This window comes from Arvicanthis niloticus, chromosome 6 (assembly GCF_011762505.2).
Source record: "Arvicanthis niloticus isolate mArvNil1 chromosome 6, mArvNil1.pat.X, whole genome shotgun sequence".
NCBI lineage: Eukaryota > Metazoa > Chordata > Mammalia > Rodentia > Muridae > Arvicanthis > Arvicanthis niloticus.
This window is the reverse complement of record NC_047663.1, coordinates 66,939,738-66,962,732: the sequence shown is the minus strand read 5'-3', so window position 1 is coordinate 66,962,732 and position 22,995 is coordinate 66,939,738. Positions and strand designations below refer to the sequence as shown.

General features: G+C 50.0%; 1 protein-coding gene across 5 annotated transcripts in view; it reads left to right on the top strand.

Moving 5' to 3' along the window:
- Positions 1–1,560: 1,560 nt before the first annotated feature.
- Acsl6 (acyl-CoA synthetase long chain family member 6) overlaps positions 1,561–22,995 on the top strand; it is a 57,198-nt gene continuing 35,763 nt past the window's right edge. The window contains exons 1-3 of one of the 5 annotated variants that reach the window (XM_034504379.2): positions 1,561–1,675; positions 19,191–19,411; positions 22,296–22,410. In XM_034504379.2, coding sequence (XP_034360270.1) covers positions 19,217–19,411; positions 22,296–22,410 — 310 coding nt within the window. In that variant the 5' untranslated portion in view covers positions 1,561–1,675; positions 19,191–19,216. Of the gene's footprint in view, positions 1,676–1,760; positions 2,089–13,901; positions 14,200–19,190; positions 19,412–22,295; positions 22,411–22,995 lie in introns of those variants that run through there. The other 4 variants (XM_034504377.2, XM_034504378.1, XM_034504380.2 and 1 more) reach the window with 4 other exon arrangements.

Here is a 22,995-nt window from a genome sequence, read left to right as displayed (position 1 = left end):
CCAGAAGCCACCCAGGAGCCTAGATGTTCCTGCAGCTTGGTGCTGCAGAGGTCTGGCCCCAGAGTCTGCTGCTTGCCTCTTAGGACCCCTGCTCTGTTCAGGGCTATTCATTTAGTCTCATGTACAGATAATAAAAAGACATGGGAATCTGAGAAGGGGATGGATCTTTTTGTCCTAACTATGAATGTGAAGTGGATATTGCCAGAATGCAGAAGGCATGAGAAGGAAGAGGCCCTACAGTGCATGTGATCTGAAATTGCAATGGGATAAACCCTGCTCATGGCTTCATTATGTCCTTTAAAAAAAAAAAAGTACAATGATATTCTGGCCAACTCTCTAGTCCAGTCTGACTTGAAACTATTCCTTCTGCCAAGCCTAGAAGTTTGCCCTGACTGGGTCTCCACCTAAGCAGGCCTTCTATTAGTTTGTTACTGCTGCTGGGAATGCAAGAGGGATTTCTGATTGCTGTGTCACCCACTGGGAACAATCCTGACACATCACCTCCATGATCCTCTCATAGAGGTGTCTGCCAAGTTTTAGATTCCAGCAAAACCCTTGCCAGGAAGAGACTGGCTTCAAGCAAGAACAGCCCTCCCAAGATCTAGTTCCTGTAATGGGAAAGAATGGTCTAGTGTAGAGACTCACTGTAGATGTTTCTGCAGACTATACATCTCTAAGGTTCACAAAAATAGGCCTAGACACACATACCAAGATGCAAGACCACCCTCTCCCCCAACACATAGACACACACAGATGCACACACAAACATACATATACACACAGAAACACACATAGGCACACACAGAAACACACACACACACACACACACACACACACAATTGCAGCCCAGCTATGAGTTCAAGTGGACAGAGAGCAAGCAATCTCACCTATCCACCCCTTGCTTCCTGATCTCTGATGTCTGGTTTCTCGCCCTCTTACTCCTTCCTGGTCTGGGTCCTAGTCTTAAACAGTGCCTGACCACTAATAGAGAGGTCTGCGCTGCTTGAGCGCTGTCCTCGGTGCTGGAAGCCTGGTGTGTCCTGACTGCTTGAAGAATGAGGAGACCTTGGTGAAATTCACTTGAAGATGTCCATGGAGGCCGCATCAGAATACCCACCTTTATTCTTTTGGAAAATCGCAGAGCCAGGCTTCCTCCTTTTGTTCCCAGACAAAGGGATTTCAACTCCTCAGGTGAGCAATGTGACTATCAGCAACTTGGTGGCCATATGGCCATTTATCACAGCTAAGAGGAACCTAAGCTCTCATGTACCACACATAATCATCACTGCCTGTGTCCTTGGGAGACACCTGTGATTCCATGTGGCTGCCTGTGGCTTCATGTAACATGCCTGGGGACATGGCAGCTGGTGAGTCTTCCCGTGACCTTGTGTGGCCTCCAACTTGACCTTGAGCATTCTTATTAAGACTGGACATTATCCAATCTAGCCTCACCTAGATGCCCTTCCCCCCCCCGGAACTCCCCCCCCCATCACTCCCTCCTCTCTTGGGTTTGCAGATGTGGCTCCCAGCGACTACAAAATCAGATCCTAGGGGGCGTCTGACTCAGCCAGGAACCGGCGCTCCAGCATGTGCACTTTCTGGGACAGAAGCCCTGGACCCCCTCTGCCATTTGAGCCTGCCTAGCCATAAAACCCTGGAGGCCGGTCGTGTGGAGGTAAAGGTCGTTCGTGGGTGGAGGGGTGAGGTAGCAGCGGCAGTGAGCCCGTGAGCCCCGTCCTCCAGCCCGTTTCCCCCAGAACGTTGCGGGGCGGGCGGCCCAGCCCCTCCCCCAGTCGGGCTCGGCGGTTCGGATGCTGCTGTCTCTTTGCCCAGGAGTCCCGGCCGCGCTGCGGGGCTGGGAGTCGGGTTCCGTGAGGAGCGCGCGCTGCTCCCTCCCCCTCCCGCCGGGTCTCCGCAGCGGCGCGGGGAGGCGGGGGCTAAAAATACCCGGCGCCGGCGGCGGCAGTGGCGGTGGCTCTGGGGCTGCGGGGCTGCGGGCCTGGGAAGCAGTGTGGGCCGGGCTGGGCCCGCTCGCCGACATGCTGACCTTCTTCTTGGTGTCGGGGGGTTCTCTCTGGCTGTTTGCCGGTAAGTCCCGGTCCGATCCTGATCACCATCTCCGGGAAGCTGTAGTATCTCGGGCCAGGGTGCGGGTGTGACATCCCCACCTTGTGGAGCCCTCTGCTTCGGCTGCCGAGCAGTCCCTTCAAGGTCCCTGAGCTGCCCCCAATTCGGGGGGAGGGGGCGGGGAGGGGGGATGGGCAGCGTTGGGGAAGCAGCTGGGTCAGCCCGGAGGAAGGGCCTTGCTAGCTGAGACCCCCGCCCCCATAATCTCCCTTCAGTTTTCAAGCTCCTTTCTCCTTGTGATCAGATTAGGCCCCGTGCCAAGGGAAAGGCAGACTTTCCCTGTCTGTGTCCATCTCCAGATACCAAAACCCAAGTTATATTACCCCCAAGATCCCTTGGTAGGTGAATTGTATGGCAGAGCCGACCTGGGCTTCCTGATTCCAGCCAGAACCTTTCTCACTACCGGTCCCTGATGCCCTTTAGCCAGAGGACAAAACTGTCCCGTTACTTGCCCCTTAGCTTTGCCCAAGGCTGTGCCCTAGCTTCCCGTTTCCTCATCCCTGCACCCTCTTAGGAAGCTACGAGGCTCCTGATAAATCCCAGCTTAGTACTTTCCCCAGATTCCTACACCCATACCTGGACTCTCCCAGGACACTCCCTTACCAATCCTACTTCTCTGCACTGGCCTCTCCCCTCTCCAAGGCTCCAGCTAATACCTCTAAAGTGTTTCCATTCCAACCTCGGCCCCAGCTCTGTACAGAATAAGCCTGATAAAGTATGTAAAAATGCTTGGCCTAGCCCAGGGCAAACGCTGTCGGCATGCTAGTATTTCTTATTTGGTATTCAGACAGCACCACCAGAGGTGGTGACAAAGTTGTTTCTGAGCTAAAGGAAGAGCGGAGGTTGATTCTTTTGTGAGAATCGTGTGTTTTCATGTGTTAGTTTGATTTTTAATATTCACTGTGAAACCTAGTAGGTTGGTGGGACCTCTTTTATTGTTAAGATTAAAAAACCAACTTCCCCGGTACCATATTGATAGCACTTGGCAGATTGGAATTTGATTTCAAGTTTAGCTGATCGACCCATGCCAGATGCTTTGTTATATCATGTCTGAACCTGAGGGAATGGTGGGCCAGGTAATTATTTTCCCCGCCCCCACAATTGTCCTGAGTTAGGCCACAGGGACACAGTCCCCCTGAGCTGGGGAGGCTAAGGCCTCTCTAATCCCTTCAGCTCCCTAAGCTTCTTCTGTATGCCAGTGTCTGGTGACAGGCTGTTCAGGGCCACTCTAGTCTTGCTGTGTGCCCAACAGGAAGGACAGGCTAGAGCTGGGGTCATGGAAAATCAAAATAATGATGATGTTGGTGATGATCATGATGGTGGTGGTGGTGGTAACAGACACTATTTATTGCCTATATGACAAAATGGCCTGAGTCTCTTTCCAGTAAGTGGTCCTCTTTGTTCTACTCCAGAAAGAACCCCACCCAGCATGGGTTCAAAGCTTTGGTCTTTGGTTTAGAAGCTTTGGTCTTTGTGGTTCTAGGAAGGTGATCTGGAGGCTACAGGGTCACTTGTGATAGGGGTCATCAAGTAGCCTGTGAGAGAAGCCCCTGACCAGGAGGGCTTCTTGTCTACAGCTGGTATACAACTGTCAGAGTCAGGCTGAGCTTCTGTCATGCCTCCTTGGATAAGAAAAGGGGAATCTGCCTCACTGAGGCGTTAAACAAGGACTTTGAGAGTCAAGCAGAGCTTTTCCTGTGATCAGTGGCAGCTGCTTCCACAGAGGCCAAGCTGCTCTGATTGCTGAAAGGCAGAACCTGACATGTGCTTTTCCTTAGATGAATACCCCAGATAAATTGTGGGGACTTTGTAGATCATGTATCTGTCTTTCTTGGGGCTTGGCTAGATCTCAGACTTTCTCTTGGGATGGAAAAGTCTGAAAAATGTGTATTTACACACATGTGCACGCGCGTGAGACACACACACACACCCCTAAGGATGAATTCTGCTTTGTAATCTACTTTATAACCCAGTGCAGCTACCAGGTTTCTGCCACTCTGTCAAACAGAAAGATACTCCTGAGTCGATGTCTATGTGCTTTCTGCTACTCAGTGTGTCCCTAGGGAAACAAGCCTTGGTCTGGCAAAAGTTGACCTCAAGGGCTCTCAGGGAAAAATGGGGAAAAAGCAACCTGGGAGAGCCATGAGCTCTGGGCTGCACAGTACCGAACCATTCCAGATCCAACCTGAATGTTGAGTTGTAAACAAGGAGACGATGATATGAGTCCAGCATGAGTCATGTGCTCAGTCTGGTAAAAAATAAAAAATATGCCCACCATATCCCAAGCACTTAGAGGACGATGGGGATCAGTGGGTTGGGACTCCTGCCCACCTCTGTGACACCTGTGTGTGGACTGGAAAGATATAGCACTCTTGATACATTCTAAAAGGATAGCCCTTACTTCAGATTGACGTAACCCTAAACTCTTGTATAAGATTCAACCTGCTTAACCTCAGACCTTACCCACCAGTGATGCCTGTGTGGATTTCTGCAGGACGTGGGACATTTATCAGACAGTTAGGCCAAGTACCAAATAAAGAAAATCAGAGAGCTGTCAAAGGTATGCAGAGAGAACTGTAATTGAGCTGAGTCTCCATGGTCTTCTGCCTTGAGGACCTGGGCTGTTGGATGGGTCCTGGAGGAGAGGATTTTTATCAGGGAGCATAGAAGAGACCTCTGTTTAGACACGGTGGCCAGGTTGAGCCAGGAGACTGGAGACCAGGAGTGTTGTGTGGGACCATTATGTTATGAGAATACATGTAGCCCAGGTTGGCCTGAGTGGTGCTGGGCTCCAGGAGGAGGCAGAGATGAACCTTCAGTCCTGACTCCTGCTCTGGGGACATGGACCATGCCCTATTGGGGTGGAACATGGCTACAAGAGGCTGCTGTGACAGATCTGGCCAAGCAGGTGCAAAAACATGTGCAAGCTCTATCCCGTCAGATCCCACCCCAAGCCCCAGACTCCCAGACTCCACTAGAGTAATGAGACCTGGGGCAATGAAGCCCAAAACGGCAGCTAAAAATTGGGGCTGATGGTGAAGCTCCAGGAAAATCAGGTATTTGGGGCATGACTCCCAAAGGAAGAAAGTTTGAATTTGCACTCAAGCCTTTACCTTGTGGGAATATTTTTTTTTTTTTTTTTTTTTTTTTTTTTTTTTTTTGGCTTTTTGGCAGCCTGCATGGGCATAAGGCTGCACTAGGAAGAGCAGGCTGGCACCAGGGGGCAGCAGAACCCAACCATCCTGCTGGGTTTGTGATTCTAAAAGCTCTTTGACCTTCTTGAAGCTGAATTTGGCTCAGCTACAGATGTGATAGAACTCAGGGATGTTCTGTACACAGGGTAGTAAGGAGAAGGTCTGTCTTGTTTGCAAAAAGAAACAAGTTTTATATAGTAGTGGGCATGCTGTTTATCTACCCAGCACCCGACACACAGTAGGCACTTTTAATCCATTGAATGAAAGGAGGGAACAGAATGTAAACATATCATCTTCATTTCTGTTTCACCTTGCACACACTGTTTGTCAATCATCACGTTTCTATGATTCTGCAAGCTTTCCTTCAACCTTCCCACAATGCCATGTTGCTGTTATCACCACTTACTGCATGAAGCTCTGAGGCCCAGTGGAATTTAAGCAGGGAGCTGCTTGAAGAAGCCGAGGGTCAGAATGTTTCCCCAGACTTGCAGCCCAGAAGAGAGACAGGTTTCTAACAAGCAGAAATAAAGTAGAAAAAAGAAAAAACTCTCTAGGCCAGAGGGTCCTGATGAGGAAAGATCAACAACAGAAAGTGTTTGAAGTAAAAATTGAGTGTGGTAGCCCATGCCTGCAATCCCAGCACTTGGGATGCAGACACAAGGCAATCAGGAATTCAAGTATAACTTTGACTTCATAGCAAGTTCCAAGTCAGCCTGGGGTATGCAATACTGTCTCTCAAAAAACAAACAAACTGGAGTGAGTGCTGACTGCTCTACCCAGCATAGCTGAGAAGAATCTCATCAGTGGCCTCACCTTGCAAGGACAAATTCTGGTTGGTCCCCGATATTGCCAGGGCTGGGATGTTCAAGAGCTCCAGACGTGAGGGAGAAATATGAATGGATGGATGGATGGATGGATGGATGGATGGATAGATGGATGGGTGGATAGATGGATGGGTAGATGGGTGGATGGGTGGATAGATGGATGTGTGGATAGATAGATGGTAGATGGGTAGATAGATGGATGGATGGATGGTAGATGGATTGATGTGTGAATGGATGGATGGGTGAATAGATGGATGGGCGGATAGATGGATGGGTGGATAGATGGATGGGTAGATGGGTGGATGGGTAGATGGATGGGTGGATAGATGGACGGATGGGTAGATGGGTGGATGGGTGAATGTCCCACAGCTTCAGGATAAATGGTTTGTAGAAGGGAGATTTCTCTGAGGGCTCTTGCTTCCTTGGAACTCCAAGATCTAATCTCCCTACAGATAGGCAGTTCTAGGTACATTGCCCAGCATGGCTGAGAAAAAGATCCAGTCAAGTCCCTGCCTTTGTGGATGGCCTGGTATGATAGTTCCAGCCCCTTACCTTGACCTAGCCCTAGTTCTCACTCACTATCCACCAGATCTCAGGATCTGGCCTGGAGGCTGTCTTTAGGATGCCTGGGCATGGAGTCCTGCCACTCACTCACCTATCAGGTGTAGTCATAGCCAAATACTCTCCTGACTCATGGCAGACATAGGGTCTGTGAGAAGTTGTTAACACATGTTGCAACAGAAATTCTGAGCTGAACTTCCCTATCTATTCTGATATCTAATCATTAATCTCAGATATTAAATTGTTTCATTCCAACTAGACCCACTGTAGCAGTGAGGTTTTATTACACTGATTTGGCTCCCAGCAAACTGCACTTGCACACCCAGGAGCTATCTTGGGATCCTCAAATGAAAGACATATATACACATTAGCTTATTTTTAAAGTGCCTTGGCTCCCTCAAAGGCTGGGCACTCCTAAACCTTTCCTGCCACCCCAAGCCCAATCAGGGAAGTGGCCAGTGGCCACCTACCTGAATTCTCACATGGTGTTGCGCGCACCTCTTTTGTGTCCCCTTCGCCCGCGAAAAAGGACACGGAGGCAGTAATCGGGTATCACTACAGACGAGGCTTTACTTCTTGTAACAGCAGAAGCGGAAAAGGCCCCAAGCCCGGGAAAGGCACTGCTATATATACCCTAGAGTGGCGTGTTCACTTCTGATTGGCTGTTCACTCATCACCCCATATTACGCCCCGGGATGGGCAGTGGCTTTTGGCGCGCTTTTGCCTTTTTGCATCTGCGCAGTTAATTGTTTACTACTGGGAGGACACGATGCCCGTGCCATCTTGGAATGGCGCATTATACCACCGCTAACAGCGGCTTCCTACAACATGGCTTGTTGGCTCTCCTGCAGCTCTCCTCTTCTGGTTCTCATCGCATCCTGGCGATTCTGCTCTGTTCCTTTCTGTGTCCTAGCCCGCACAACTCTAAGTGTCCTGTCCTGTGTCCAGCCATTGGCCATTGGAAACTTTATTGATCGATTAAAAATCAATTGGGGACAAGGACCTTCAGCGTTTGGACACCCAAATTTCTGATTGAATCAAAGCATTAGAACCAGTCTCCAACAACAACCCCCTTGACCCTATCTATCTGCCCTTCATAGAAATGTTCTTGTGGGTTTTTGTTTGTTTGTTTGGTTGGTTTTTTTTTTTTTTTTTTTTTTTTTTTTTTGGTTTTTCGAGACAGGGTTTCTCTGTATATCCTTGGCTGTCCTGGAACTCACTCTGTAGACCAGGCTGGCCTCGAACTCAGAAATCCGCCTGCCTCTGCCTCCCAAGTGCTGGGATTAAAGGCGTGCGCCACCACCGCCCAGCATAGAAATGTTCTTTATCCCCTCACCTTAGACTAAGCATTCAGGTAGAGGATATCTGTGGAAGGTTAGGAGTGGCTACCTCTGGCTTGTGCTCTGTCCTGTCAGGCGTACATTCCAAGCTGGCTGCTTATTGAGGTTTTAGAGCAATAATAATCAGAATCTCAGTTCCTAGACCCTGGAATAAGCAAATCCAGATTGGGACCCTTTGGAGCCAGGAACCAACCCAGTGAATTGTGGCCACGGGGGGTTGGGGGGGGAGGTAGGGAGAAAAAAAAAAACAACTCTTGGTGAAATAGGCAAACTCCACTAACTTGCTCACAGCATTATCTGTATATCTATGGAACTGGAAGGAGTAAGCAGGACTGGACCTATTATCAGCCCCATTTTTCCCACTACATTGAACTGTTGGGACTTTGACACCACCCCCCCACCCCCCCACCCCCTCGAGATCTACCTGTCCACCTATTCCTGCCTCAACTCTAGCCCCAGACCCGTGTGAACACTGACAGTAGGTTCTGAGGAATGAGCAGAAAGGCCAGTCGACATTGAGGTCAACCAGAAACTGGACAAGAAGGTCAGTCCAGGGCTGTATAGCAGGACAGTCAGCTGAGACAGAGAGAGAGAGAGAGAGAGAGAGAGAGAGAGAGAGAGAGAGAGAGAGCAGAAATGTAGGATGTGGTCCAGCCAGTGAGATCAGATAAGGAAGTAGAGACTGGACAGGATGTTCTCAGGCCAGTGGAAGGAACATACTTATCAACATGGGAATAGGGGTATCAGGTAGGAATCATCCAGGCTGGCAGAGACCATCATGGCTTCAGAAGTAGCATCCCCTCTGTTCTATTTCCAGATCTGGGGCCACATGAAGCCATTTAGACTCTAGCTTCCTGCTTAGCAGGCAGAGAATTTCAATGGTGAAATTCATCTGATAGGATGAGGTTTTCTGGGGTAAGCCTTCACCTCACCTCTACTCAGCTGCCACTCTGCCATCTTTTAAGCCTGACCACGTCTAGGGTACATGGCCTTCCCTTTGCCAGCAGACTAGTTGGGGATTTGGGTGTATGTGTTCCTGATCTCCTTGCTGCAGGCTGGGCAGAAGGTAGGATATGGCTTGTGAAATTCCCATTTTCTAGGTCCACTGTGTCCTCTCTCCTCCTCTTCCTCTGCCTCTTGATTCTCTCCCCTGGGTAGGTGCTCTGAAGTTTCGTGGAGACACATCTGGCATCTTAGCTTCATAAATATCCTGAGTAGCCCCACCCTAAAGTAGGACAACTGGAGGTAGGTGGGTGGTGGCCAATGATCCATTACCTACCAGGGCTGGGTCTTTTCTTAGACTTCAAAGCCAACAAGGTCATCTACGTTGGATTGTAGAAGATCCATGTAACACCTCTCACGCTTGTGTGGTTCCAGAAGGGGCTGCTAAGGCCTTGCCCTGGCTGTGCTTTCAAGCTAAATGATGCTGGCTGAATCACTGATCCTTAAGAGCAGCGTTCTGAGCCTCACATGGATGCTTGTGGGATCCAAGATTTACTCTGTGGCTGAAGGACAGGTCTTGGTGACCCTGGCGTGTCAGAGGTGAGGGACAGAGACACAGCAAGCCACTGTCACCCTCAGCAGCCTTAGAGTTTCCTTAGACCTTTTAAGGACCTCCAAACCAGGCTTCAGTGTGGAAAAGAATTTGGGGACTAACCAGTTTGAGTTGAGACTTAATAAAGATACCTCAACATAGGCAAAAGCCAGAGGGCACAGAGGAAGGTGTGCTCAGAAAGTGAGTCACACCCAGAAGCTCTGGCTTGAGCTTCTCAAAGAAGAGTCAAGGTGTGCCGTCTGCATTATCTACATATGCCATTGCTCCCAAGTTATAACTCAACAGGTTGTTAAGAAACAGTTCGCCTGTTTTTCTCCTTATGAGTTTGATGGTGTGAATGAAGTCATACTGATCAGATGAAACCCTGGGGGTGCACAAGGGCATTGGTATGCATCCTTTCCATATAAAAGGTTTTCTGGTGAGATTCTTAGACAATTTACAGTTTTACAGCTAGGGGGAAGGCCGTAAGCAGTTGTTAGTTGTGTTGGAATTCTTGCTTATAGTGTTGTTTGCTAGTGTGGAGCTTCTACTGTATTTCAGAATCAGGAGGTCCAGACCTGTCCTCATGTCTCCACCCCCATTTCCCTGCCTTTCTACCTTGCCTCTGGAGAAGCAACAGTACCTGGTTGAAAAGACCATGGCCTCTGTCCTCAAGGCCTTCTCTGTGACAACACTGCAAGTTCTTCTTGTCCTAGCCCCTTGTCCTTCCCTCTGTCTCTCCCTTGGCATTCACCATAAACACCACAGTTATTAGGGTTATTAGGGGCTCCCTAAACAAAAACAAAACAAACTTGCCTTCTCTATCTCAGCCATTGATGTTGCTGCTTTTGAAAAGGACAATATCAACAGAACTGCAGGAGGAATAACCTTATTTGTTGCAATAACCTTGACACCCCACCCCAACCCTACCCAACCCCAACCCTACCCAACCCCAATCCCACCCCCATCCCTCATACCCCACCCATCCCTCACACCCCACTCCCATGCTTTCCTCAGTGGCCACAGAGGCTTCTAGGGGCCTCTCCAGAGATGCTGGGCTCTTTTCTTTGGATGGGAAGTCAGAATTCAGGGATGTGTACCCTCAGTAGGTCAACGTCAACAGCCTCCAATAGCATTCCCTGGACCAGCTGGGGCCTTCACTTTGCCTTGGTCTGAAAGAGATTTTTGTTTTCTGGTGAGAACAGCCCCAGCCTGACCTGGCTGCAGGAGCCAGCAGCAGGAGTGCAAACCCTTTCATGTGACAGGCCCAGAGTGGAGTGATGCCGGCCTGCCAGCAGCAGGCCCTCCCAGCAGCTTGGGAGGCAGGGCGTTCATTTGCATATTTCCCCATTCATCCTGCCCTTGAAAAGGAGGTCCGAGTTCTTAGTCCCTGGCCCAGCCAAGGGCCCAGAACTTGAGCCCTAAATTTAACCCTGTGGGCCAGAGGCTGAGGCTGCAAGTGCTACTAGCCACCCCTGACCTCCAGAGTGCTGGTGCAGAAGACAGCAGACCTCTGTTTATCAGCATTGCTTTCAGCAGTACTGGAAGAAGATTCCCTTTTATTTCCTCCAGTGGCAGCTAGAAAGTGTGGTAATTTATCATTGTCAGAAAATGTACCTTGAACAAAAAATAATACTGATTAATTCATTGCTTAACCTGTAAGGTATATACACACATGCACACACACACACACACACACAGAGAGAGAGAGAGAGAGAGAGAGAGAGAGAGAGAGAGAGAGAGAGAGAAAGAGAAAGAGAGAGAGAGAGAGAGACCTTACCTGGAATTGTGGGTAAAGGAGCCATATAGGTTCCAGGCTATAACAGCTGCACTGCACTCCTGGCTAAGACACAGTGATACAGCCTGATACAGCCTGTCTGGGACACTTTTCTATCTCTAGGCCTCAGGGTACCTACAGGCCATGCCTTGAAAGACACGAGGCACACATTGCCATCTGTAATCTCTTACCTTCTGTGACTTAATGTCCTCCCGGTTGGCTTCAGCTTGCTGCTCTGGTCCTTGTTACAGCCAGGCTCCTCCTGCCTCCTTCCCTACATTGAGGGATCTTGGCAGGTACCAACAGCTTACAGGATTTTCCTGGAACTTACCAACCCATTGTGTTACCCTGCCCAAGCTTAGCTGTCCTTCAGGTCCCCATCCTGGCTCTCCCTCCTTTTCTTTCTGAGCAGGTATCCCCCAAGAAAACCGCAGTGTTCATAAGTGGCAGTCAGGCAAGCAGGGCACTGTTTAGTTTCCCCCTCACACCTTAGCAACCCCAAGTACGTTTTGCCAGGACCCTTACTACCTCAAGGAACATGGTCCTAGCTAGAGGAGGCCGCTATCCATCCCCCCTGTGCCTTGGCCATCTGCAGTTGGACTCCTGAGCACATGTTCCTGCCGGGAGAGCAGATGTGTCCTTCACTGAGCTTGAAGTTGCAGCATTTGTGGCAATGTCCTCAGTCTAGGCTAGCAATGAAATGGACTCCTGGCCCTAAGGCCACTGCAATCCAACCATGTCTGAAAGGGAAAGGATCTTGATATGCCTAGGTCTTGTCTTCCTGTATAATGAGACCTAGCCTCCGTCTGTGTGGTGATCATGACCCTCGCTAGTCTTCCTGGAGTTCTTCCTACTGTCCCAGAGTGCAGTGTGGCAGCAGAAGAAACAGTGGAAATCAGTTTAGCCACAAACCCTTAGTCCATTACAGCCTTCATTTCCAGTCCTTCTGCCTGGTAGATATCTCCAAAGGGGCAGCTACCATGGCTGCTGTTATCCCTCTGGCTTGTGATTTCTCTGTGCCTGACTTACGGTGAGAGCAAGGCTTATCTCAGCGCTGGCGGAAAAAGATACTGTGTTTCTTTTTGTTACTCTGATCTCAAGGCTCCTTGTGCTTCTGAGTCTCTGGAAGCACAGTCTGAGCCTGGCTTCCTGATCTGCTCATCACACGTGTGTGGCCATGGTCTCCAGCAGGGGTTTGGGGTGAGTGGAAATTTTGAGAAGTGCTTGTCTTGAGGATGGCTGTGAAGGCTGGTGAAGGCAGACGCTGGAGGCATGGTGACGGTGAGTATGGCGGTAGCCAGGGAAGTAGCTAGTCACAATAACCCTCAGTGAGGGCCTTTCTGCGTGTAAGGAGCTTCAGCCACCCTTAAGAGAGAGCTGTAATCAGGCTCCCCAGAGAGTTCCAGAGTGAGCCACTTGGTAACTCAGCAACCCTATCTCACAAGGGATACACACAAAGCCTCTCCTGGCAATGCCTGAGTTGGGAAGGCCCTTTACTCAGTCATCTGTGGCTCCATAAATCTAATTAAAGCCAAGAGGAAAGTGGAGTGGAAGCCCCTCGGTCACACAGACCTGAGCTTGGACCCGTGTGCAGATGAGACCACTGCTAGGCTAGTGGGGTCTGCCATATGGCGGTGCAGGTTAGGGTTATTCAGGTGTGGTAGTGAGGTGGGAGCTTTTCTTACCCTGGCAACTGTGAGTCACACTTCCTGGAAAAGAACTGCCCCCTTAGCTCCATGCCCCTGGCATAGTGCAGTTTTCACACACACACCCCAGAACTCTGGTTGCCCCTTATGTGTCTCTGAGGAGCATCATAGGAGGTACTTGTCCTCCTGAGAGATGTCTGGAGGAAAGTAGAGGCAGAGTGGCAAGATAGCTCAGTGAGTAAGGACACTTGCTGCCCAGTCTAATAAACTGAGTTTGATCCCAGGAACCCGTGTGGTGGAAGGAGGGAATTGACTCCTATAAGTTGTTCTCTGAGCATGTATGTCGTGGTACTCTTGTACACACACACACACACACACACACACACACACATACACACACACACACACACACACACACACACACACACACACACACACCACATACACAGTGGGCAAATATAATAATAATTTTTAAAAAGTGAAAAAAGAGGACCCAACAAAGAAATGAAATCTGGCAGATTGGAAGATGCTGAAGCCAAGTTCCCTGGCCTCCAATTAGTGTCTCGGGTGTGTGTGTGTGTGTGTGTGTGTGTGTGTGTGTGTAGAGAAAGGGAGAGAGATTGGGAGAGAGAAAGAGAGAGGGAGATAGGGGGAGAGAGAGAGAGAGAGAGAGAGAGAGAGAGAGAGAGAGAGAGAGAGAGAGAGAGAGAGGCTTTGTCTTCTAAGAAGCCATGGCCAACTCCCCTCCCAGACTAAAGACAATGTGGGGTCACGGAAGGTAGAGGGCATGGGTTGAGGCCCTGGCAGGCTGGCAGTGAAAGTGTTAAGGCCTGGTTGCTTGGCTTTGAGCTGGCCTGAGCCAACACCGCCCCATGTGCAGATGAAGGGGGGGCCAGTGGGGGCCTTGAGGGGCCAACAGCGCCTCACAGAGCTGCTCTGTGCCTTGGTCCTGCAAGACCTGTTCCCACAGCCACAGGGGAGCCACGGTTCCTACCGTTAGTCTCGCCTATCCCCATCTTCTCAGAGCAGGCAGCCGTTGCCACCAGCTGTCCCCAGGGGCAGGGCCTTCGCAACTTTTGTCCTTTGATCAAGATGTGGTAACCTCTTTCCCTGGGCTCCACAGGCCCTGGAAAGGGAGACTGGTTCTAGCAGGATCAGCTCCACCACCTCCTCAGTGCCCGGAGCCTGCTGGAAAGGTAGGATGGTGACTGTATTGCCTTTTGCAAGTTGTCTTTGAGCCCCCTTGGCTGGCGAACACATGATGTAACCGATTCAGCTAACTGCTCTCCACTAAATCGCTTCCTTTATAGTGTGCCTGGCATCTACTCCCTGCCCATGATCCTATTTGAGAAGAAGCCCAGAAGGGTTCAGTGACTTGCCCAAGACCACATAGCTATCAAGAATCTAAATTAAGATTTGGTTGCTGTTCAGTTCGGCGGCACTGGAATCCACCTTTTGGCCCTTTCCCTAACTTGCTTACTAGAGTGCTACACTCTGGGGCCTGGTGAGGCTGTGGTTTGAGCTCTCCAATGGGAGGTAGGGTGGTTGTTTGATGATTTGATGGCTTGGTTCACGTTGCCCATCATTATTGCAGGCTGCTGAGGTTTGCAGAGGTCCAGAACCCAACTAGACCAGGCCTTACCGCTGTTCAGAGTATCCAGGGTGATGCTAAGGAAATCCAAGGGAAGATTCAGAGGGATATAGGTATCCTCAGGGCAAACATGCTGAGTCTGGACACTGGGTCAGAAGGCAGTAGGGAACTAGATGAGGTGTTTGGGCAGTGGCATGACAGAGTCACATCTGTGTAGCAGGAAATTAACTCTGGTGCAAACATAAGTACAGGTTAGAGAAAAGAGATCCATGGAGAGGCCAGCTTGGGGATCTGGGCTGTACTGGGTAGTGGGCCATTGCATACAGAAGTATAATGGTAGCTTAGGAAGATGTGGAGTACTGGGATGGGAAGCTGCATCAGCAGAGGGGTCCCTCAACGCTGGTTCACTGTCTCCCAGGGCCATTTCTATAGGGTTTGTGCTTGGGACTACGAACCTTCCACTTTATCACCTTGGAGTCATCCTACCGAGGATATCTTTGTATAGCCTACCAAAGCTCCCTTTGTTCTGTTCTCTCCCACCCTTGATGGCTTAAACCATCCACCCTCCAGGGTGAGCTCGTGAGTAGAAGTTTCAGGTGTCCAGCCTGGGCTACTACTTGATAGTCCAAAAGGTTCCTTGCTAGAGGGAGAGGCTTGGGAGGAAGCCAGTTTCTGTGAGCACTGGGTCCTCCCTGCCAGGTGAACAGTTACAAACACCCACAGCAGCTCACTTGGCAACGGCAGCATCTGCTAGCCCCTGGGGTATTGTCTGTCTGTATACCCCCACCTGCCATAGTTGCTGCAACCAGAAAAGCCTCCTGGGGCATGGAGAGAGACAGCTGGGCTTGGGCCTCGGGGACCACCCCAGGTAACAGGAGGTCAGAGGAGGCCAAGGCTGTGTAAGATAACCAGAGACCAGACTCCCAGACCTAGTCTTTGTTCTCCTCTCCCACATGCCAAGGGTTTGGTGGTGGACACTGGCTCTGAAGCCAGTGTCCTCCAGAGCCAGTGTCCTCAGAGGACCTGGACTCATAGCTCTGCCCCGAAGTGGCTCCTAGGTCTGAAGGGAAATTCAGAAGAAGGAAAAAAAAAACAAAAACAAAAACAAAACGCAAGCACTTTTGACTGTCTAAGGAGGTGAAGCTGGTAAAACAGACCCCTCTGGTTGCCAAGGAGGCTTGCAGGCTGGACTCAGGGCCAATGGAGCTATGGCCACTGTAGACAGCTCCTTAAGTAGTCAGTCACCTGAGGAGCAGTGGGATGTCCTTCATCTAATGCCCTTCATTGGTCCAGGTGGGAGGAGACTCATGGTGTGTGCAAAGCAAAGAACACACGACTGATCCCTCTGGCTGATCCCATGTCCAATCTCTGTCCATTACCACCACCTCCCAGGACCTGAACCTGGGTCCTTCTGACAAGGCGAGAGCTGGTTTTTGTTTGTTTGTTGTTTGTGTTTTTCTGTGTGCCCAACATGATTGCAAAGGAGAGGAAAACTGTGGACATGGGTGTGTGTTAGCAGGGGTAGGGTGGCCACATGAAGCCTTAACTCACTAACATAGCTGGCTTCCTCCACTAACATAGTGGAGACATCCTTGCAGTGACTGTAGAAGCTATCCGGAGGGCTGAACAGTTTGGTATGTTGTACAGGTTTTTCTAGGAATCAGGAAGTGAGGAAGTTTAATCAAATCCCACTTTTCCTGAAGCTCAGAGACTATCCTCAAAGGCTTGCCATGGGGACCTTTGTACAGGATTTCAGGGGCTCAAGGCTTTATTACCTGAATAGGATACTCAGCTCCCCATGAGTTCCAGGCACTCTCCAGCTTTTGCATGTTGGCTTCTCTCTGCCTAGGACTACCCTTTTTCTCACCCTTCAACCTCAACAACTGTATCACTTCCTGCCAGAAGTCCTCTCTGTCTTGTCATAGCTGAGTCAGGCACCTCCTCTGCTGCCTTGTGTCTGATCACAGCCTAGACCACACTGTACAACGCCGCCCACTCCCTCATGTCTACCCCGCAACTCTGAGTTGGTGAGAACAGAGACCACGTGGAGGCTGCCAGATACACGGGTGGGAGGGTGGATGGCTGACCTAGCCATCCCATGGTGTGACCTGGGATGGTGGCAAGCATTCCAACCCTCTTCCTTGGATGCCTAGTTTGTGTGTCAGCCAGAGGTCTGCCTGTGAGCAACTGACAAGGACCAAGGATTGGTGATCCCAAGACATTCTTTCAGCCCCTTTAATATTGTTTTAAACCATCTAGTAGAGTCCTTGGGGCTGGATGGGGGCCCACTGAGTCAGTCGATTTCATTAAAGGAAAACACCCTCAGCTCAGAGTCCACCCCAAAAGTTGGTGGGAGCGTCTAGATTTCCCACTAAGTAGTGAGTCACTCAGCTGGTAGGTCTGGCTGGAGCTTGGTCTTCCCATCTACATTTTTAGGTAAGGGGATGTCCCCAGAAGAGAAGGCCACTTGGCCACCTGCCCAGAGCCCTCCCTTCATAGAGAGGTTTTCCTTTTTTCCTTGGTGGAGTTACTGGTCCATAGCTGTGACTCTGCTCTGATAATGAGAATCTTAAGTCAGTTGGCCTGCAGACAGACAGACAGACAGACAGACACACACACACACACACACACACACACACACACAGAGAGAGAGAGAGAGAGAGAGAGAGAGAGAGAGAGAGAGAGAGAGAGAGAGAGAGAGAGAGATTGCTGTGGGATGTTTTCTTTATCATTGGTCTCACTTAAGAAGACTGCTCTCTGGAGGGAGCTGGGGAGATGGCTCTGCAGTTAAGAACATTTGCTGCTTTCCCAGAGACTCAGACTCAATTCCTAGCACCAACATAGTGGCTCACAACTGTTGCTTACTCCAGTTTCAGGGAATCTGATGCTCTATTCTGACCTTTACCAGGCATGTGGCACATAGACATAAATGCAAGCAAAATACCCACACACATTTAAACAACAACAACAAAACAACTGCTAATGAGATTGGGTTTTAAGCTCCACAGATCAGGGATGATGCCTTTGCCAGACTAGGGGCCCACATTCACAGATCTCTAGGAGCACCCATGGTGGCTGGTGAGTATCCCTGGAACTCAGAAAGCCTGGTGTGCGTCTGCAAAGCTGCACTCCCATGGAAGCACAGGGTCCAGGACAAACTGACTCTGTTCAGTGTTTGGGCCACCTGGGCCAGTCCTGCCTCTACTCTTTCCAGGGCTGAGCAGCCTCTCCCATCTAACAAACACATCTTGTAATTATGTCTATAGTTCTGTGGCTATGCCATGTCCAGTGGTACTTTCAAAGTACCCATTTCAAAGATGGGGAAGTGAAGGTTCAGAGAGGGTAGGGTATGCTTAACCGTGTGTAGTTTATAAATAGAGACTTGAACCCTCTGCCTATGATGATTTTGCACATTGTTGACCTCATGTCATGTGATAATGTTATAGGCTAGCTCAACTACTATTTATTGGAGGAATAAATAGTCAGAGGTCAAGCAATTGTTTAGCTCCTATCCTGTGGCTCCAGAGTCACCACTGCTGGCATTTATTTTTGTTTCTCAAGAAGGAAAACCATACCTACCACTTCCATGATGTCAAGGGCCCATGAAGAGGCAGCCTGCGAACAGGGTGAGGCGTCCAGAGCCTGCCCTGTAACCACTGGAACGGCAGACCTATGCATATCCCAAGAGCTTCTAGCTCCAAGTCATACTGGGTAGTGACACTAAGAGGCACCAGTGTGAGTTCTAGCATCTGACACCTGACCAATTCCTCTGCAACCTCTCAGTCCTGAGCAAGATGCAGAACCCAGAGCCTAGCGAGCTGTCCCTGCTCTGTCAATGTGTCATCACCTAGCAGCTAACAAAAGGACATAAGAGATTTTTGGAAGATGGCCTGCTCACCCCCCCACCCCCATGGCATCTTCCATGCCTCCCAGCATTCTCTGGACCACAGTGGGTAGAAGTACACGCTGGCCACCACCTGCACATCAAAGGAGGTGCTGGTACCACGAGACCCATCCACCACTATAGTCCTTCCTCTTAGCCTTGTCTACTTCCCTCTTCCCATCAGTTTAATGTCTAAACACTTCCCTCCGATCCACTAACTATATCCAGTCAAGGACAGGGCCAGCTGTGCCTGTTGGTACCCCATGTGTGGTAGAGCCACAACGGTCATATTGCCATACAGGTCATCACCTTCAAGTCATGAAGCCTGGAGCTATCAATTTGGGCTAGTCCACAGACTGCCAAATTTCCCTTCCTTCTCTCCTTCAGAGTCAAAGCCTGGGTTCAGTCTCAGAGGTGGATCCGGTAGCATCCGAGAGACTCTGTGCCCAGAACTGCCAGTACATACTAGCCCCTGGAAGATGTAGAGTCATGGCCCCGGCTTGGGCATGTGGTTCTCAGGAGTACTGATGCCAGGCTGTTGGGTATGAGTAGTGAGGACTCTAGTCTCTCACCAGAGAAAAGCAGCTCCAGGTGTCCATCTTCTGGGCTGTAATGTGTTGTACTAGGAGACTGCATATCTGACCCATCCTCTAGCAATTCCTCCATGGCCTGTCTGTCTGGTTTCCTCCCTCACCTATCTCTTATCCCTACAGAGATTGCCCTCTCACTTCTGGAGAAGATGCAGACCCAGGAGATCCTGAGGATCCTGCGGCTGCCTGAGCTATCAGACTTGGGCCAGTTTTTCCGCAGCCTCTCAGCTACCACCCTCGTGAGTATGGGTGCATTGGCTGCCATCCTTGCCTACTGGCTCACCCACCGGCCAAAGGCCTTGCAACCACCATGCAACCTCCTGAAGCAGTCGGAAGAAGTGGAGGTGAGCAGGGCAGGAGCTGTCCCGTCATGCAAAGTAGCTCCAGAAGGTAGAAGCCAAACATGTAGCTTGTTTGACTCCAAGTAGCCCAAAAATTCCTGGTGTTCCCTGGTAACCAGCCAACAGGCTCTGCAGCAGCCTTGAGCAAGGTTGCCAGTAAGATGGTCCTCCTACCTCTGCCAAGGACTGACCCTTGGCAAAGCCTGACCTTGACTATCAGGCAGGCTAAGCAGGTCCTTGGGGCCTGCAGGATAAATTCACTCCCAAGTTCCTGCCCCTACTCTTGGCTGACAGGGACCAGAGCTGAACTTGTCCCAGGGCCTTTTCCTCTCACAGCACCTGGCTCAGAGGGAGGTTAGCAGTAACCAGGAAGATACACTCACTGGCTTGCCAGCAAGGAACTAGTGAGGTTTGCATCTCCATGGAACTTAAGGACTTTGGCCTTTGCTTAAGATTCATTTTTTTTTATATGTGCATTGGTGTTTCCCTGCACATGTGTCTGTGGGAGGGTACCAGATCTCTTGAGACTGGAATTACAGATAGTTGTGAGCTGTCATATGGGTTCTGAAAATTGAACCCCGGTCCTCTTGAAGAGTAACTAGTTTTTGTTGCTGTTGTTTTGGTTTGGGTTATGGTTGTTTTTTGTTTGGTTGGTTTGGTTTGGTTTTTTGCTTGTTTTTTTTGGCTTGTTTTGTATTTAATTCTGCCTGTGTTCTAAATGTTGCTGTGCCATTTCCATGGAGAGTGCATTTACATGGTTCATAAGAAACGAAAGGCCTCATTCCAAAAAACTTCTGTCTCCTGCAGCTGGCCTTTGGTTCTGTTAGTAGTTCTGTGCCAGCCAGGAGCAAAGAGATAGCCTCATCTCCTTTTTTGTGGTTGGTTGGTTATGTTTTTTTCTAGACAAGGTCTCATGTAACCCAGGCTAGCTTCAAACCCCTGATCCTCCTGCCTCTGGGTCCCTGGTGCTAGGATTCCAGGTGCACATCACCACACCCAGCTCCCCTGTTTTAAGTGGGGTCATGTTCCACACACTTGCTCATCTCACTTTGTTCTTGATCACACATCTTGGTGACCATCAGCCTGGCAGTGTTTTGCCAACTGGGAAGAGCACAGAGAGAACAGAGATCTGGACTCCCAGGCTGACTTCTTAGAAGGAGTGATGGGTGTGAAGGCCCAGGTGTTCTTGAAAATATGTGCTGTTGGGGAAGCGCTGGCTTGTATTTGGTGCTGGGCGGTCGGAGAGGGGCTGGAAAAGGCCAGCATTGTAGGGATGAGAATGGAGAAGAGAAATCCTGGGCTGGAGGCCTGAAAGTACCTCCCTGAGCTCTGTGGCTCTGGGACTCACTGAGTTTATAAAGTGAGAACTCAAAGGAGCACCAAGCAGTTGGTAGGGTGGTGCAGGGAAACAACTAGGAGTAGTTGGACTTGGTTCAGCTTATAATTGCATCTCGCCCAGACAGACCTAAGGAAAGAACCTCTGTCCCTGTCCTCCAGAAAGACCCACCCTTTCAGGGAAGACTTCTCTGTCCCTGTCCTTCAGGAACATGAGTGGCTGTGTGAACTAGGCAAAGGTGACAGGGGCAAGAAATGAGGTGAGGATGGCAAGCACTCTTATACTCCTTGGGACACACATAACTCAGACTATTTCACTCCTCCAGCTTAAAGCCCTTCCCTTCCCTCTGCCCAAAGTCCAGCCCTCACTCCTGGGTCGGTGTCCCTCTCTAGACTGTTCTCACTTCGTGTTTCTCTAGAGCACCACAGATTACCCACAGTCCCCCAACACTCTGTGCTCCTGTACCATAAGTGTGTGCTTGCTACTACATGCTATACATTCTGCCTGGCCAATCCCTGTGCATCCCTCAAACTCCAACCAGGTGTCCCTGCCCAAAACACACACACAAGACCCCCGCCCCAGTCCCTGGCACACAGTCTCGTGCAGCATCACATCTGCTGCCCGGGTATGAAGCAGGTCTGACTACATGTACCCCTAACTTTCCACGCGAGTCTCTCTTGGACAGAACTGGCAGATCAGAACTTTCCACTCCAAATGGTTGAGAGCTGCCTGTGGTTTTACATTCGGCTGTTTGTTCTGTGGTGCTAATTTTTCTTTAGACTCAATGTTCCAAGAACTAGCCAGCTCTGGGCCATCCCAGGACAACCCAAATAGCATGAGAGATCAGGCAGGGCCATGGTAGAAGAGCTCTGGGCTTGGGGACCCTGGGGAAGAGGAAGGCACAGATGTCCTACTCCTGTCCCTGGTACCATCACAGAGGGCCTTCATTTCATGCCTCTCTGGATCTGCATTGTTGAGGGCCCAGGGCCTTGCTGCCCAGTCTGTACTCCCCCTACCCATACTCTTAGGCTTCACTTCCTTGGAAAGTACCTTAAAGCATAGTCATCAGCAAATCCATGTTAGCATGTCAATGATGGGTACCAATCTTCTTAGCTTAAGATTATATATAGCTATCCTAGGAGCATAGCAATAGATGGCCCAGTACAGGGTACCTTGGCAGGCTGATCCTGATTCTAAGTGATAACAGACTCCCATTTTTTCTCTAGAGCTATGTTTCAAGAGTTCCTAAAAAAAAAAAAAAAAAAAAAATGTGGGCATTGTGTGTCTGCTGATATGGTATGTGTACTTGGCAAGTGTAGATGTGTATGAGACATTATTAAACTGGGCCTGTGTGTAGTAACTAATTCTTTGAGTGTGGGCACAAACAAACTGGGTACGTATACTCTGGTGTGAACAAGCCATGAATGTGAGCACTTCCAAGCCTCAATCAACCCTGTGAACCAAGAGTGCATTCAGGCTGTGTCACTCTAGAGCCCTAATTCCTAATGTTCCTGCCTGCCTCAGCCAACTTTTCTGGTGTTTCTTTTCTAGGACAGTGGTGGAGCCCGGCGATCTGTGATTGGGGGTTGTACACAGTTGCTTACCCACTATTATGACGATGCCCGGACCATGTACCAGGTGTTCTGCCGTGGGCTTAGCATCTCAGGTAAGGAGAGGTATATGGAAAATTGTATCAGGCACTGAGCAGATCTCCAACATGGGATGAGGGAGATAGCAGTGCCCAGGTCAACAGAGAGTTCCTGGTCTTTCCACCAGTAAGAGGAGCAGCTGACTTAGATAGGGCTCACTTCAGCTTTGCTTCAACCCTTCACATTGAGTGCTTTGTACTCTTCATACCCTCCATGGGCAGCCCCTGGGGAGCCTAGAACTGCCATATCATACTGTCAAACATGGTTTGGAACCTGCACCCCTAAGATGCCTCAATAGTCCCAGGTATGAGACAAAGGGAGGCTGTCACAGAGGGCTATCCTGATACTTGCTCCCACTGCCCGCTGCTACCAAGTATAAGTTTCCTATTAGATCTCCCATAGGAACTGCCATGTAAGTCATAATGGGAACTAGGTACCATGCTATTTTCACTCCTGGCCTCCCCGATCCCCAGGGAGAAGCTGTTCTTGCATTCTTACAACCTTCTTGGGCCACAGATACACGCTGGAGGGAAGTTTCCTGGAGCCAGAGGCACCCACCGCACATTTTTTTTCCACCCTATGCTTAGTGGACAGGGGCAGGA